Source organism: Psittacula echo (assembly GCF_963264785.1).
Source record: "Psittacula echo genome assembly, chromosome: 14".
NCBI classification, from domain to species: Eukaryota; Metazoa; Chordata; class Aves; order Psittaciformes; family Psittacidae; genus Psittacula; species Psittacula echo.
Genome location: NC_137750.1, coordinates 1,525,702 through 1,541,959, shown reverse-complemented (window position 1 = coordinate 1,541,959; position 16,258 = coordinate 1,525,702). Strand labels below are relative to the sequence as shown.

Here is a 16,258-nt window from a genome sequence, read left to right as displayed (position 1 = left end):
GAGGTCCCACAGATATTTCTTATTATTGCATGTTACAGCAATTCTTTCTCAAAGTGATCCAAAACCAGCAGGGTTGCAGAAGTCAATATGATAAATGGAAAACTTTCCCTTAGAAATCTTGTTGACTGACAGGTGAGAGAGAAGGGGAGATACAGCAGAGCTGGGATTCCAAATGAAGCAGCTGGTCACTCCTTAATGGGTTTTATCAAGAGTAGGGAATTAGATTTCATTAACCTATACAGACACAGTAGGTACAATTCACCTGGGCAGAGCAATACATTTTATACTGTAGCAGACTTACAAGATTGTCAAAGTGTTGTGTGAGTCTTGTCTTGGTATGAATTTCAGTGAAGAAAGGGAGATAATAAAGGAGAATCTTGAAAGGCAGTTTCTCTCACCTGCCTTTCAATTTCCTTGTTAGAAACTTACATTACATCCCCAGCTCCTCTGACCTCATCCTACCCTAGAGAAATCTTATGATTTTAAAAGCTTCTTTCTAGGCTGGCCATCTATTTATTATGTAAGCAGTGAACATACTCCACACGGCATCTGATCCATCTGACACCTAGGAATTGCTGCCACAGGAGGCCAGCCTTTCAGTCTAAGAAGGAATTGCAGAGAATCTCTCATTAAAGCATCCTTTGGTCTCAATGCAACTGTTGGATGAATCAATTGGAATGCTAGCCATAAACCCTTTGCAAGACAAAAAGGGTTAACTATTTTGGGACTGTGTTTCTCCATTCTTAGTTTCTTCTAGCATTTTGGGACATTCCTCTGAATTGATATGTACCATGAAGGATATCACAGTCTGAGTCTCTTTTGCAATCACAGCTGAACTAATTTGTTGCAAAATTTCAACAGTACTATTTTGCAGCACTTTCAGCACCTTTGTGCCATATCTGTATGAGGAGTAAAGATGTAGAGTGACTCTGAAATACTCATAGTTTCCATACAGAGAGATATACCTGACACTTTCCTGACTTAAAATTTTAGAATGCATTTGGAATTCAGAGGAACGTGCAATCTACTCCACACTGAACTCATTCTCATTTATACAATGCTCCATTTATACCAGTCTGTCAGCTTTAAAGACCTTTGGAGTAGGAGTAATTACAGTTATGCACACTTCATGGCCCCATTATTCTGACAAAGTGGCATAAGAAAGCTCTGATGCAGAAGAAAATCAGGTCTACTTATTTTTTTAATACAGTGACCTTAATATGGTTGTGTTTTATCTTCAATTCTGTCTGTATTTCCCAGTCCTCTCCCTGTGCTTCTGTATGTTATTTCTATTGCTTGATACTATACTCAGTCTTCTTGGAGTATTGCATCTTCAATAAAATATGAGAACATTAGGGGTGAAGAGCAAGCTCTTCATTCAAGTCACACACTGAGTGACAGGTGAAGGAAAGCCTATGTGTTTTAAACTTATGATATTTTCATCCTTTCAGATGTGCTTGTGGTTCTGCTTTGACTACAGGTCTGTTCTCAGTACTTTAGTTACCAACAGCAACTCCATACTCACTGCATGATGAGTATGGAGTTGCTCCATCACTGTGTGATGCTTTTAAGTCAGCTCCTGTGACATCTCATAGTTTTGAACTGATTTGATTCTCCTTTCTGGCAATACTCCTTGCTTTTTGCCCTCCCCAGTTTTAGTAACTAGTAAACTAAGAAAAACAAATCTTTCTCACAGGGATCAGCCCTGTACTTGGTGGGAAATCTTTTGGACTTTCTTTAGCATTCATTCCATCATATTACATTTGGGAAAGATCCCTAAAACTATAAGAGAATATGTAGGTGTGCTGCAACAGGCTGTAGGCAATCGTATCAAGGGATGGAGATATCAAGGAACAGGGTTTAGGTAGCCATCTCAAGTAGTGCTCTAAGTCTCCTTGGGGTTTTAGGTAACATAGCAGGGATTCTAGGTAACCATGGCAGTAATACCAGATCCATGAGTTCTTGGAAAGCCATTGGGAAATATCTGAAAAGCTCTTCAAAAATTCCTAGAAAGTCTAGATCAGTGAAACCCTAGAAAAGGTCTACAGCTAGGAAAGCTCTGGGGAAATTCTAGGAAGATTTTGTACTAGGAAGATCCTAGAACACATGGGGGATTCCCAGAAAGGCTCCACAGAAAGAATTCCTGAAAAAAAAACCCAGTGGGAAATTTAAAAAAAAAAAAAAAAAGCAGGGAATTAATATTTTCTGTATCTTCAATAAGCACAAAACCATATCTGGGTTATGCATCTTTAAGGAAAAGGGGAAAGTTATGCAGCAAAGAGACACAAAGGAGTGTGGAGCAATATTTCTTAAAGTAGTGGCAAATGATAGCAGGGTTCAGCTGTGCTGGCCTATGGATATCAGAGCCTATCACCCGGACAGACCTCCATGCAGGCAGATGAAATAAAGCACAGGTGAAAGCACTGCCTCAAATGAGCAGAAGAAAGATGCCATGGGAGCAAAATGCAGGCTGGTTCTGCAAAGCTGGGTTATTTGCTAAAAGATAAAATCAGAGATCTTTTCCTTCCTGTTTGCCAATACTTTCTAAAGAAGAATAAGACCCTGTGATGGAAGCCTATTAGTAGCAACTGTAACTTCAATATGTGTAGGAAACAGGATTCAGATTCACAAATGAAGGGCATGAATTCTACAAGGCATATTCATAAAATCATATTTTTGTGATGCTTATGTAATGCATATGAAAGTTTGGCTCCCTGCAGCATCTAAGGGCTCATATCTGACAATTCTGCTAAAGAACAAGGAAATTAATTATCATGCCAGAAAATACTGCAGTAGTGCTCCCCTTCTGCAGCTCCTGTTGCAGGCAGTTTCCACTCCAGTTGTTCCACTTGCCCCTGTACATATTTGACTTTTTGAAAGTGGCCTCCCAAATATAAATGAATATTTCAGATTAAATAAAACTTGAAGAGAAATATATTGTTGAAAGGCCACTGTTTAGAAGAGATTTCAAGGTAAAATGAAGTATTAAAGTTACCTTATGCTGTATAAAGAAATAAAACTTTTTCCTGTGTCTGAGTTCACTACAGGTTCTCTTTTCCAAAGCTTGCTACCGGCGTTCTGGGAACAAATTTCCTCCACATGATAGCTGTCCATGTAGCTAGAGTTAAGAGGGTACAATACTTTTAGAGGAAGATATCTGATAATATATATACACATATATATAGATACATTCAATTTTATAAGTGAGCAATCAGATCTGCGCTTATGGAATGTCACAGAAATCTGTTTTCCATGTGTGTTTGATAGTTTCTTATTCTGATTGGCCCTAGGTCTCACAGTTCATTAAAGTATGTAAATGCCCTATAACTTTATAGGTATACCTTTTAATACTCCACCATCCCTGAAAGCACATCCATAAAGTAATCCAGTGAGGAACTGGTAATTAAAATTAAAAAGAAAAGAAAGAAAAGGCAAAAATTTATATTCAGATTTATTTCTGTTAAAGTGAATATAACTTCTACACATAGTATATATATTTTATAACTATATCTTAGGTAGTAAAAAATACCCTCTTTTCCATGTGCATTTTGTGTGTGTAAGGCTGCATTTGTGTGTGTAAGGCTACTTTTTTTTTTTGCAAAAAAAGAAAGGACCCACCTATGTACTTCTGCTATAACATTTTTAGGCCATCCAGCCGAAGGCAGGAAGATGGTACATCTGATTCAGATCTGTATTTCTGGAAATCTGAGGTTTGATACTAAGTGAAAAATGGGTGTGAGCTTTAGCAGCCACAGCAAGCCAGCTCCATTATCCAGGAAGATTTAAGTGCCTAAATGTCTGTTTTGTGGTGTGTCATGAACACTGTTCTCACATCTAAACTATTTCTCAGTGCAGAAAAATCAGTAACAGTGGCCTTGATTGTAGATATTTCAACAGGAGTTTGAACTCTGGTCATTCCTTCTTAGGCTAATAGGAATTTGTAAGGAATTAGCTTGTTAGTTTTAGAATTTCCTATTCCACTTAGGAGATCTTGAATAACCTCTACTGTCAAGGCTCTGGTGCTCTACACTGCTATACTACTGCAGACATTTATCAGCAAGCAGAAGAGAGGACTTGAACAGAAATGTATTGTTGGAAGGCCACTGTTTAGAATTTTAAGAGAGGAAACCAAGAGAAGAACTAAGAGAGGGCTTAGTTCAAAAGATTTGCTATATGTTTCAACTCTTCAAAGCTAATTTAGTAAGAAAAATATGTTTCCAGTTCTCCTTTGGATGACTTTGCAGTTTGCTGAACCATGCCATGCACAACACATTTAATATGTGGGGAAAAAAAAAAAAAGACAGGAGTGCTGAACAGGAGCCAAAGGATTTGAAGGCATGAATCATACCGAAAAAAAATGTTTCTATTATGGTTAATAAATCCTCTATTACCTGGTTTTTTTTTTCCTCCAAACAGACTGAATATAGAAATGTTTCACTTACTCTGGCACTATTAAAACACGTGGGTAGAATAACAAGTCACCTTGCCTTGGTCTTCCAGTTGTCCCCTTCTTTACCAATTCTTGTCACTATAGCTCAGTTCAATTGTTACAGAGCTTTCCCCATAATATTGTGATTTCAAAGTAATTCTTGACTGCATCCATAAATTACTAACCACTACACAAGCTCCTGGATCTCTGGGGGAAACTAACCACTGAGTTTACATAAAAACCCTTTGCACAAGGGAAAATGACTGAAACAAATAGATGCAACTTAAACTTGTTGGTCAATTCCTTTTTGTTTTATGTGTCTGAACTGTTCAGCTCAGACAGGGCAGCAGCTGCAGGCAGAATTTTCAAGGAGAACTCTCTGTTCAACATCTTAAAGATATCCCTCCTAACCTCAACGTTTACTTTTGCATTGACATTTATATTGATAAAGGGACTTGTGACAAGGCTCTAAAATGGATTATTTCTGTGTAACATGCAAGTAATGCAGAATCTGTTTTATATAGTATTTCATAGAGCAATACTACCATACAAATACACATTATGAAGCTGTTTTCTTCATAGTGGCAAGAGAAAGAAATCCTCACAGTGGCAAGATCGGAATGTCAAGGCATTCCTAATAAGCGTACAGAAAACAGAAGAAACAGAGGAGAAAAACTGGGAAATAAATGCGAAGATAGATTTATTGCAGTGCTAACAGATTGAATGAAATGTGGTGGAAAATGCAACAAATTGGGAAATAAATATTGAACTTCTCAGCTGCTCAGATAGATATGACTAATATTTATAAATTGGAAATGTATGTAATTCGAGTTAGCTAGCAGAAAATGAAATCCTAGAAAAGCTCAGGTCTTTTAGTGAGCTCTTTACCAGTTAGCAGGCCGCTCTGGTCCCTGAGGTGTTTTGACTTGATCTGCTAACTCACAGACTGCTTTGACTTAGGATTTTGCTTTGGTTTACATTCTCCGAGTGATATCTTCTATTTAAGCATTTTGTTTTGGTTTACATTCTCTGAGTGATATCTTCTATTTACTTAATGGACAGGCAAAGTATGCAACGGTGACATCATAAACATTCAAGAAACAGAGTTTCACGTTTTTCACAATATGAATTTAGGAATTTTAATAAACTCATTTATAAGTGATTGTAGCGCTACGGTACAGTGCATAAAGAAATCTAATTGAGTCTAAGCACTTCTACTGTCAGTCAATAGAGCTGCACTATATGAAATTATTATGTGTGCTATTTGCTTTATACACAAATTAATTAACATTTTGGATAGTTGCTACCATGATGATTCTATGATTCTATGATCCTTTTACAGACTGCACTTAAAGTAAAACACATACCAAATGGAATTCAATATAATTGAATAATGTAATACTAGCCTCAGTCCATTTCCCCCCAATCAAAGATGTAATAGGTTTTGTAATACTAATTATTAATGGCTTGCAATTTGTAGAACAGATTTTTAACAGTTGAGTTGGGCTCCCCACCAGCCTATGATTTGCAAATTATCTTTTAATTTACTGGGATTATAGATTTTAAAATGTGATGAAGTTTCTTTCCAAACACCTAATGCACTTAATAAATTTTGGCAATACATGGCTCATGTATTTTGCACCTGCAGCTCTACTGAGAAATTATCTTGATTCTATTCAGTAACATGGCACTACAATAGTAAAAACATCTCTAAACCCCCATAGAAGTCCAATGGTTCTGCCAAAAAATATGCCCATTTATCTGAGCAAACTATACAAGAGTAGAGGATTGGTGGCTCTTGGTTTTTTCAGCAAAGTGCTTGACTGCATGCTGAGCTGAACCAAGCAGCTTATAATCAAATGCTTAATTTTAATTGTATGCTTAAATACTTTGCTAAATGAAGACTTCTACTGGGGCACAAGTTAGTCCTTACAGCTCCAATACTTCATTTATTTTATCACTTATTACTGCTTTTATTATTTTAATGAAAAGGAAAAATTGCACACTATTCCTAATGAAGTGATTTACGATATTATGCATGTCTTTCCAAACACTTTCCAAGTATTTTGCTTTTCCTTTATGCAGAATAGAACCAAAATCCTGACCTATATAGCATCTTATATTAAATGAGGGAGTTTGTTTTAGTGATACATAGCGCAAGGACAGAAAGCAAATTGTGGGACACAAAAATCACTTGTTCATGGAGGAGTTAAAGTATTCATCAAGAGGAGCACTTTGAAAATACAGGAAATTCTGATCCATCACTTAGCTGTAGGCTTGTGTGACATTTACAACCACCATGTATATTTTGAGATAGTTGACAATGACATCTTTATGTTTTTGTTATCAAAGCTTCCATCTTACAATCCCCTTTGGTCCTGAGTATTGTTAAAAATGTGCCAGGGTTATGGTTGTTCATACCTTTCCTCTTCTAAGTGGTACAATGATCAGAGAAAGGCAAAGTTTTATGATCCCTTCAAGGTATTTGAAAATGACATTAAATGGCGTTTATAAAGATTTCTAAAAGTCACAAGAGCTTTATTTTCTTTTTGAGGACTTTTTCTCGTCCTTTTGAATTGTGTTAGATGCCAATTTCCTTACTCTCTTTCTAGAAAAATACAAAGCATAAGTTTTGCAGGTAACATAAACCTGCTGATAGCACTTGAAGATCAGCCATCATGGATGGTTTTATGAGTAACAGCCTTTCTTACATGGTATTTATCTTCAGAGTTTCCTGCAAGCATTGACTGTTATATTTTTGCATTCTTGTGAGGAGCACCCCCATTTTACCACGGAAAAGTGAGGGAGATGAAACCAATTTAGAACCAGGCATCGGTTCAAGTAATTTGCCCTGGAACATGGAAGAATTAGAAGGCATTCGGAGAAGACTTATTTTCTCCTGACCTGTTGCAAATGAACACAAAAGTCAGTTCACACTGTAGCTGAAGAAGTGCCATTGAGACTGCAGCTATTCCAATCTGTTGGCTATAAACCGCAGTTGTGCTGTATGGGACATGGTGCCTCTGGAAGACTCTTCAAAAAAAACCTGAGTGCATGGTCTCTTTTAAGCACATGAATAATTCCATTTGCTCAATTACTTTTGTGAGGAAAGTTATCCAGCTGGTGAAAGGCTGAACTGAGGCTTCATTCCAGATGAAATGTGTTAAAAATCAAAGGGTGAAACTCCCATTCACTTTAATGGGAACAAGCTCAGGCCCATACCTGATACTTTATGGACATTTGCAACATGTGAAAAGTTGCAGGGAACAACATCTAATGCTAAGAAAAGCGTACTAATCTCTGGTTTTGGAATACTCATATTAACTGATTTCACCTAAAAAGAAATACTGGAGAAGTGGGGTATTTTCTTGCAAAATAAAGATCTGTTTAAAGAAAACCTTCATTAGAAAATGTAAAAAATCTACAGAGAGACAAAAATGATACTACTTACTAAGTGTGCTTCCTCTTCTTTCTTAATTGCTACTCATAATTGCACAAACCCACAGCAATGTATTTCCAAGAAAAAGCAAAATGGTTCATGCGTTAATACAGAAAAACAAGAAACATTTTTAACAAGATTGTGCCTTGCTGTCTACATATGCACACATCTAAACAATATCCACATGCAAAGAAACCAGGGCATATGATTTTTCTTCTTGGACATACTTCCTTTAGGTTCAAGCACAAAGCTCAGGAGAGAACAACTTCTAACGAGTTCATGTGCTTCTCACTGGGTAGTCACACAGAAACAACGTTTACTCAGAGTTCACCTCCTTCCTACCAAATCCCATAGTGGCAAATCTTAGCACAATGGGAAAAGTGCTCTCCAAGTAGATACCTACTACAGTATAGTGGGAACTTGACTTCCCAACTCAGTCTACTCTGAGAACAGCATAGACTGAAAATTTACAGCATAAATGTGACTTACACATACATAATGTTAACGTGACATTGCAATCACCATTACCCTATGTGGCATGAGGAGTTATATTAAACAGGCACCAGGTGACAACTAGCTGTTAAAATCTGTAATGAGGAACCAGTAAGATCCATATCAGAATAATTTTCAAGATGAATGTTCTTTTCTTTTAGGTTGAGATGACGCGGAATCTTCAGTATTAAAAAATACGCATTTCCTAAGAGAGAAGAACGGAGGCAGAAAACCAGAAAGCAGGAAGTTTTTTGCTGCTTTGAAGCTACTGCAGGTGGCTTTAGAAATAGCCAGAAACAGGGGGTGACATTGCTGAGGTACATGACAGTAACTTTCTGTCCCTTATACCAAGTAAAGCGTCCTTGAATGTGGCAGAAATGGTCTTGCATGGATTCTGGGGGAAGGTCCAATAGCAAGCAGTGTGCTAAGCAGCCCATGTGTGGTTGTTAGGCCAAATGCGCAGATAAATGAAAGGGGACACAAAGGAAGTGTCAATACAGACCGAACATCCCTTGTTGCCAGAATGAACCTGCTGGAACACCAGGAGTTTGGCACAATTTACATCAGTCCATAGAGTCTCTGACTTGAGTCAAAGCCAAAAGCAGGATTAAAAGAATGTCCCTTCTTATCATCCACCACTCTTGGACTACAATGCAGTCAGTTTTTACAAAAACAACCCCCCTACAAATCCTGCCCTTTTATCTTCTGAATTATTTTTAACAGGCAAGCTCACTAATACACTGCCTGGCTGTGGGAAGTAAGAATCTTACAAGGACTGTAATCACTGCACCGCCTGAAGTCAGTTTTATCTGGTGACTTTGACACTCAACATGCCTACTCAGAAAAACCTCATTCTGTGGGCGCAAAGCTGCCAAGATTCTCAGAGAACCTACCGAGGTTTACTGAGGAACTTCAAGATCACATGATGCTTTAAACACTTTGGTGACTAATTTCTCACTTCCAGAAAAACTAAATCACTGCCGTTTACATATGTCTTTTTGAATTAGAAGAATGCTATTTCCCAAATACTTGATGTCTTAACACTGTTTCCTGGAGTTCAGACACGAAAAAGGGATTTGGACTGAAAATAAGTCTTTATGATAATGAACAGACTGACTCAGACGAAAAACACATTGATTGACTTAATAGTTAACTGCCAGTCATTTTTCTTGTTCCTTTGTTGGGGGTGTTTTTAACTTCAAATAAATTGCAGCATTATCTCTACCAGGAAAATGTAAATTCCATTTCAGTTTTGATAAAGACTATCAATAGAAAAGAATTACCTTAATGTCTGTTGCACTGATGGATTTTTAGAGGCTATAGTTTTACAACTATGTGTTAAATTTTTTATCAGCTTCCTTAGTGAGGTCAGCACTATTTATAAGCACTGAAACTATTCTCAGAAAATACAAGAAAGTGTGGCAGTAACAATATACAGAACAAGAGTGTTAGAAATTAAGTGGCAATATTATTGCTTAGTATTTATAGTTATATTCTCAGCAACTCACCTGTGGCTGTCTAATATTAAATTGCTTAACCTCTGAACCAAGAGGTGCTTAAAAGCTTAAAATGAGACACATGACTATGAGGACTGAGTTCAGAAATAGACCAATAGGAGTTGTTGTGGGCAGCAGACTGCTGACAATGATGGCAACCCAACAACGCTGAAGCAGAGCCTTTGAGCCCTGTCCTCCTTGGTTGACCTTGGACCACCACTGCAGCATGCCCCAAGCACCAACAGAGCTGAGCAAGGGAGGACTGAAGCTGGCTGGGTCCTGCCATTTGCTCCCCACTTGCTGGCCAGTGGTGTTACATAGCCCCAAAGAAGCTGGGGCACCTTTGAGCTATTCTTACTGTCAAAGTGGCAAAAGTCAACACTGACTTTATTACTGTAAATTGTTAACCTGGTCTTACTGAATTCCTTGTGGAATTGTAGCCCATTTTATAAATGCAAGATAATGAGACGCAGACAGCTTGTCAGAAGCCACATAGTCAATGTTGGCACAAACACAACTATAAAATCTTCCCTAACCCATACTTATTCCCTGAGATTATAGTTCCTCATACAGGAAATAAAGACATACCAAAGGTTTGTGCAGACAAATTTTCAATACTTATTTTAAAAGAAATTTTATATTATTTCTTTATAGAAAAGAAATATGTATGTAATACTTTATCACAGCTTCAAATGTCTGCATGGGATGCACAATATTTTTCTGATAGGTTTTTGCATTTTGTTATGGCATGATACTGCCTCATATGAAGTTACTTGGAACTTGCATGGAAAGACATTCAAATGTACAGTCTAATCACAAAAGCCTTTTCTGTCTTCTACAGACAGTTCAGTTAATTGCACTACAGAACTACTAGTGCAAGTCCCACCTTGAATGGAAGCACAAATATAGAATAAACTTGAGACAAGGAGTAACAGTTTCAAGTTTATGTGGTTAACAACAGCAAGGTTCAATGCTGTTACTGTGATAATTTATTCCAAGCAACTTTAATTTCATTAGTGGTTCAAGTCCAGTTCTGGTAAACAGACTGATTAAGTTCCCTGTGCTGGACACTAATAGGATGCTGATTTTGAATGATCTTCAAATTCCCATTTGGATTTGGAGACCCTTGAGTTTTCTTCCACCTGAGTGAACTGCAGCATTGACCCTTTCTTTGATTTTGATATAACATTGATTTTGGTTCATGCTTACATTCTAGGCTGTTCCCAGTGGCAATTCCAAAGCTGACTCACCAGTTCTTCCACCATCCCTGTCACAGGGCTAGCAGCCTTTGGGACAAGGGAAGAACAAGCAAGAGCAGGAACTATTCTCACTCTGCCAGCTTAATTGCTGGAAACATGTCAGAAGCTTCAGACAACTTCAATAGCAGGCCTCTGCTGATCTGGCTTACTTCAACAGAAATGAGCTAGCGAGTGCACAGGTAAGCTGCTGTACCAGGTCACTGTGAATCTTCTGCAGTGTCGTGGTGACGAATGGTAACAACCTCTTCTATCGACACACGGTAAGCCACAGTTCAACCCTTTCTGCTCAGAAGTTGCCCAGTTCGAAACAAGCTGATGTTTTCTTATCCAAGCTAATTTTGAGTCAAATGAGTCAAAAGGCTGGCTCCTTCTCTGAGAAGGTACAAACCTTAATTCTGCTTTACTAAACTGGAATGTGTTCTGTTGGTAAAAACCATGAAGCATGTGAATTGTGTATTTCTGAACTCTGTTCTCATAACTAAACCAGAAAACCTTTCTCTGTAAATCTGGCCTGAAGAAACTAGGTGTCCAGCTTGTAATGAATACGTTAGGTACTCTCAAAGTCTGTCAGAAATCCCAGCTGCAGCGTCTAGATAGTCAAACCCTCACAATTAAAAATATACAAACATGCTTCAGAGACCTGTCTAAAACCACTTTGCAGTCATTTTTACCTCCAGGCACATGAGTAGTCCAATGACTTCAAAACAGCTTAAAGGTTGGCAAGTTTAAATTTAAGTTTAGCCAACTGTATAAAAATGAATGGCACTCAAGTAACTGCAGCAAATATCAATCCTCTTCGTTTTAGTGAGTTACAGAAGGAGTTTTGAATGGAAGCTCATACAATAAGAAACTGATGCTGCAGCCAGCATTTTTGCCTGGTTAGAATGTACCTACAAGTATATTGAGAGTTATATTCTGCTTCTACCCCAAATACACGCTACTATATTAAACCGCTTCCCTTAGGATCAAACATACTGTGCCAAATTCTGCAGTAAAAGCCCAACCTAAAACTGAGTCTGCAGAAATATTCCAATTGATTTCCATGGGCTTTGGAATAGGCCATATTGACATCCATTCAACTTTATTGACCTAAGCTTTCCTGTGGAGCTGCAGCAGCCAATATGGCCATAATGACTTCAAAACCAAGCTTTAAGGCCACTGCCAGTCAAATAACATCTCAGCAAGTAAATGACAGCAGAACAAACTCAGTATTATTTATCTAGATTTAAAAAATGCATAGTTTTGAGCCCATTACTGTATTTTCCATGTGAAGAAAACTTCGTTTGCTTCAAAGATTTTTCAGTCTGAGTCACAAACTTCTCATTTATCACTGAAATAAGTATAAGGTTTGCATGAAGATGATAAACATACCATACTAAAAGATGCAGAAAATTAATATATTTGTTACTTTTGCCTGTCTTCCAGCAGCCAACATCAACTACTGATTTCTTTTCCTTCAATTACTCTCGTATTAAGGTTCCACTGACAGGAATTAAACTTGAGCTTGCTGCTTAGTGTTTGGCATGCTCTCTTGTCACCAATTCTTTGCTGATGTAATGGACAACATATCCCTTTACGACAGGTCATCTCACTTCCTTGAAACATTTATTTTCCTGCATGTAATGCCACAATTTCAAGGAGACTAGTTTAGGAACACGGATGTCTGTGTAAATATAAAAGCTAAGGTCTCTGTAAGGGTTTATGTTCTGGATTGGGATGCTGTTGTAAGGAATTAGTTGGGAAAGCCCAAAAGAGTACTTACAGTCAAAGGCATGGAAAACATTTAACTGTTTGAGTAAGGGAGTTTAGTAAATATCAGTGGAAACATTTGCTGAAATGCATTTGCTAAAGCATGCTTAAATACATCTAGAATACAGACAGATGATGCCACTTATGGGTTTTCTAATAGCAGAGTAAGGGATATTAACCTGGATTTTAAAAAGGGATAAGAAGAAAATTGCATATGCTATTTTGCATGAATGAAAATGCAGAACACTCAACAAACAAGGTCTTGAGTTCAACAATAACTGTTTCTTGTGCTGATCTGAGTCTTCATTTGATAACATGACCTTAAAGGAATGACTTCGAAGAACTCTTTGCAGTCCTTATTTCATTAACTTTTCAAGAACCAGATGCAAATTGTATCATGGCACATATATCATATACCTGAGAAATGCCTGCTCACCCCCAGGCTGCCCTAGTTCCCTAAATTCTATGCATTTCCTTTTGCCAAGAGGGATAATTCTCAATTGCCTAAGCATTCCAATGACACTAAGCATTCTGCAATCCTACCAAGGAAAGAAATCCCTCCTGCTGCACAGTTCCTCTGTTTCATGAAAATCCATAAAAAAAAAAAAAAAAAAAATTCTTTAAGTCATTTGTCCCTAAAGCCTTTTATAGCTGTGCCTCATGTCCACCCTCCCTGTTCCCGCTGGGCAGATGATTGCAATTAGTTTGTTAAAATCCTGAGTGTCTTTATAACTCATGAAAAGAGATGCAGTAAACATCAGTAGAGACTGCTGCAGTGCAAAGAGCACTTACGCTACCCTGAGAACTAGCAAAATGAATACAAGAATCACATTGACTAAGTGCCTGCAGCCCAATTCTTCCTTTCAAATAGTGATTTTAGTCCTGTCCAGTTGCTTTGAAGCACTCAAGAAATCTGATCTATTGCAATTAAATGCCATCAGGATGCCTTGAAACCTATGACTCTCACACATTTCTCCGAGCTGATGAAAATAACAACCTAGCCTGTGGTTTCTTCTCTTAAAGATGCCCTCCTTCCCAATTCAGAGATCCAGGAGTTCTCATTTTGCTAGAATACAGACAAAGGTGCGTTTTAGAAGTATGCCCTGGGCGGGAGAACTGCTTATAAACCAACCTATGTTCAATCTATTATGCATGCACCCCCCGCTGAAGTATCTGTTATACGACCTCTGCATACCTGCCAAGAGCTGGGTATCCGTTTGGAACCCTGAGCATCTCCCTCCCTCCCCCTTCCCTCTGCCTCACGGTGATCAACGAAGGCATCCGCAGTTGCATGATCACCTTTTCACACCTGCCCTGAGCAGCGATTTCTGTCTGCAGCCCGAAGCCCCTGCCCCCTCCCTTCCTTCGTGGCAGACCGAGCCACCCCGCAGGGTGCTACAGCCGGGGCAGCCCCTCAGTTCGCTGGCGCTGCCCTTCTGCGCGCTGTTTCCCTTTCCGCGAAAAGAGCACCCCGGGCTCTCCCGCGCCCGATGCCCGCTTTTTTGGGAGGGAAAAGAATAATAAAATTGGATCCACATTTTAGACAAAGTGAGCCCAGCTCCGAAATGTGCCTGAGCAGACACAGCCAAGCAGCCCGGCTGCGTCTTCCTCTCCTCCCTCTCCCGGCTCCCTCCGCCCGGTCCCAGCCGCAGCTCCCCCATCGCGGTGCAGCCCCGCCGCCGCCCGCCCAGGACCCGCCCCCGCGCGCGATCCCGCGTCCGTGCGCGCCGCCGCGCCGAGCCCCGCGCTGCCGCCCGCAGCAGCGACCCGTGCTCGGGAAATGGCGAAGTAGCCGCGATTGGGGAGGAGGGGGCAGCGGTGGGAGCTATGGCACCTCCTCACAGCTGAGCGGCTCGGAGCGTGACCTCGATTGGTTTGGGACTGCGGGCAGATCCGATGAGCTGAGGAAAATCCAGAGCAGGAGGATTTGGGGTGAGTGGGAGATTGCCCCAAAACTGGCACCGACACGGCTTTTTTTTTTTTTTTTTTTTTTTTTTTTTTTTTTTTTTTTTTTCCTCGGGGGTGTCTCTGCAGAAGTGCTGTGGATTGGGGAATGCCGGTAGCTGGCATTGCAGCGCAAGTACTTCGCCAACTCCGCGCTGTATACCCTCGCTGCCCTTCACACCACCGCCCCCTCGAGAACTTTGGGGCTGTTTTTCTTCTTGTTTAAACAAGTTTTTTTAATACTGGCATTCTCAGCGGAGCCGGCCACGCACGCGATCCCCCGCTGCTTGCGGGCTCCGGGTGCCGACACTTGGGATGCTGGGGGACGCTGCCGCCGCTGTACCGATGATGTACCGGTGTACCGCAGCCCCTGGTGCCGCTGCCGGGGCCGTTTCCGCGGAGCCGTGCCCGCGGCGCTGCGGGGCCATCCCGGCCGGGGCAGGGAGGCTCAGTACGTGGGGCAAGCACGACCCCTGCAGTCGCGTACCGGAAACCGCCGCGGCTGGCGGGGCTGGCAGAGCCCCCGGCGGGGTTGGGGGGAGCCGGTGCTGCGTGCGCCGCGCCGCGGGGGCGGGCGGGGTGCGGTGCGGTGCAACGCGGGCATTAATCTCTTTCCGCTCATTCTGTAGCAGCAGGAGAGGAGCCCCCCTTCTACCCACCCATCCCGCCCTCCGCTTCCCCAGGCCTGCTGGCACTGCCCCGCTGAGACGTGCGGAGTTCGGGGGTAACTTGGACCTGGCCGCCCTGGAATAGAGACTCTCCGGACCGGACCGATTGGGGTTTGTGGTCTATGTCGTGTTGGGAAGTCTGGTGGATTTTTTTCTTGCTTGTGGAGGAAGAGCCCGGTGCTGACAGTTGGCTTCGTGGTGTTTTTTGGAGCGCAAAGGAAAGGAAGGGATCTCGCATAAGCCGTGCAGAGAGAGAGCTCGGACATGTGTTGTCAGCACATCTGGGGAATACAGTCTGCAAGTCCGAGAGGAAATTTGCTGGGATCGTTCAAACTGCGATATTGATCTTTGTTATTTTTTTTCGCTGAGGGATGCACTTGGCATGAGAATCGGAGGATGGAAATTGTTTGGGAGGTGCTTTTTCTTCTGCAAGCGAATTTCATCGTCTGCATTTCAGGTACGCAGCTAGCCCAGAAAGGGAGGGGGGGGAGCTGGGAGGGAAATACCATAAGCTTTCCAGGCTTCCCCTTCCTAGGGGCAAAAGGTACAGGTAAACCCAGATCAAAACAAGAGTTGAAAAATACGTGAGCGATGTGAGTGGGTCGTGATAGAAATCGACAAACATCAATTCCCCCCCCATTCCAATACCTGTGTAGTCATTACGATATATTAGTTGCAATAAATAACCAGAGTGTAGCGATTAAGCAGATGCTTATGATTCCTAATGTACCTGATTGTGATAGTTAATTGCAACACTGCAGAAATCCCAGAATTTCGTAGCT

General features: G+C 40.7%; 1 protein-coding gene across 1 annotated transcript in view; it reads left to right on the top strand.

The window, feature by feature from the left end:
• Nucleotides 1–15,872: 15,872 nt before the first annotated feature.
• CA10 (carbonic anhydrase 10) overlaps nucleotides 15,873–16,258 on the top strand; it is a gene marked incomplete at both ends in the record, with an annotated part of 191,188 nt that continues 190,802 nt past the window's right edge. The window contains one exon of the mRNA XM_080629096.1: nucleotides 15,873–15,933. Coding sequence (XP_080485222.1) covers nucleotides 15,873–15,933 — 61 coding nt within the window. The remainder of the gene's footprint in view (nucleotides 15,934–16,258) is intronic.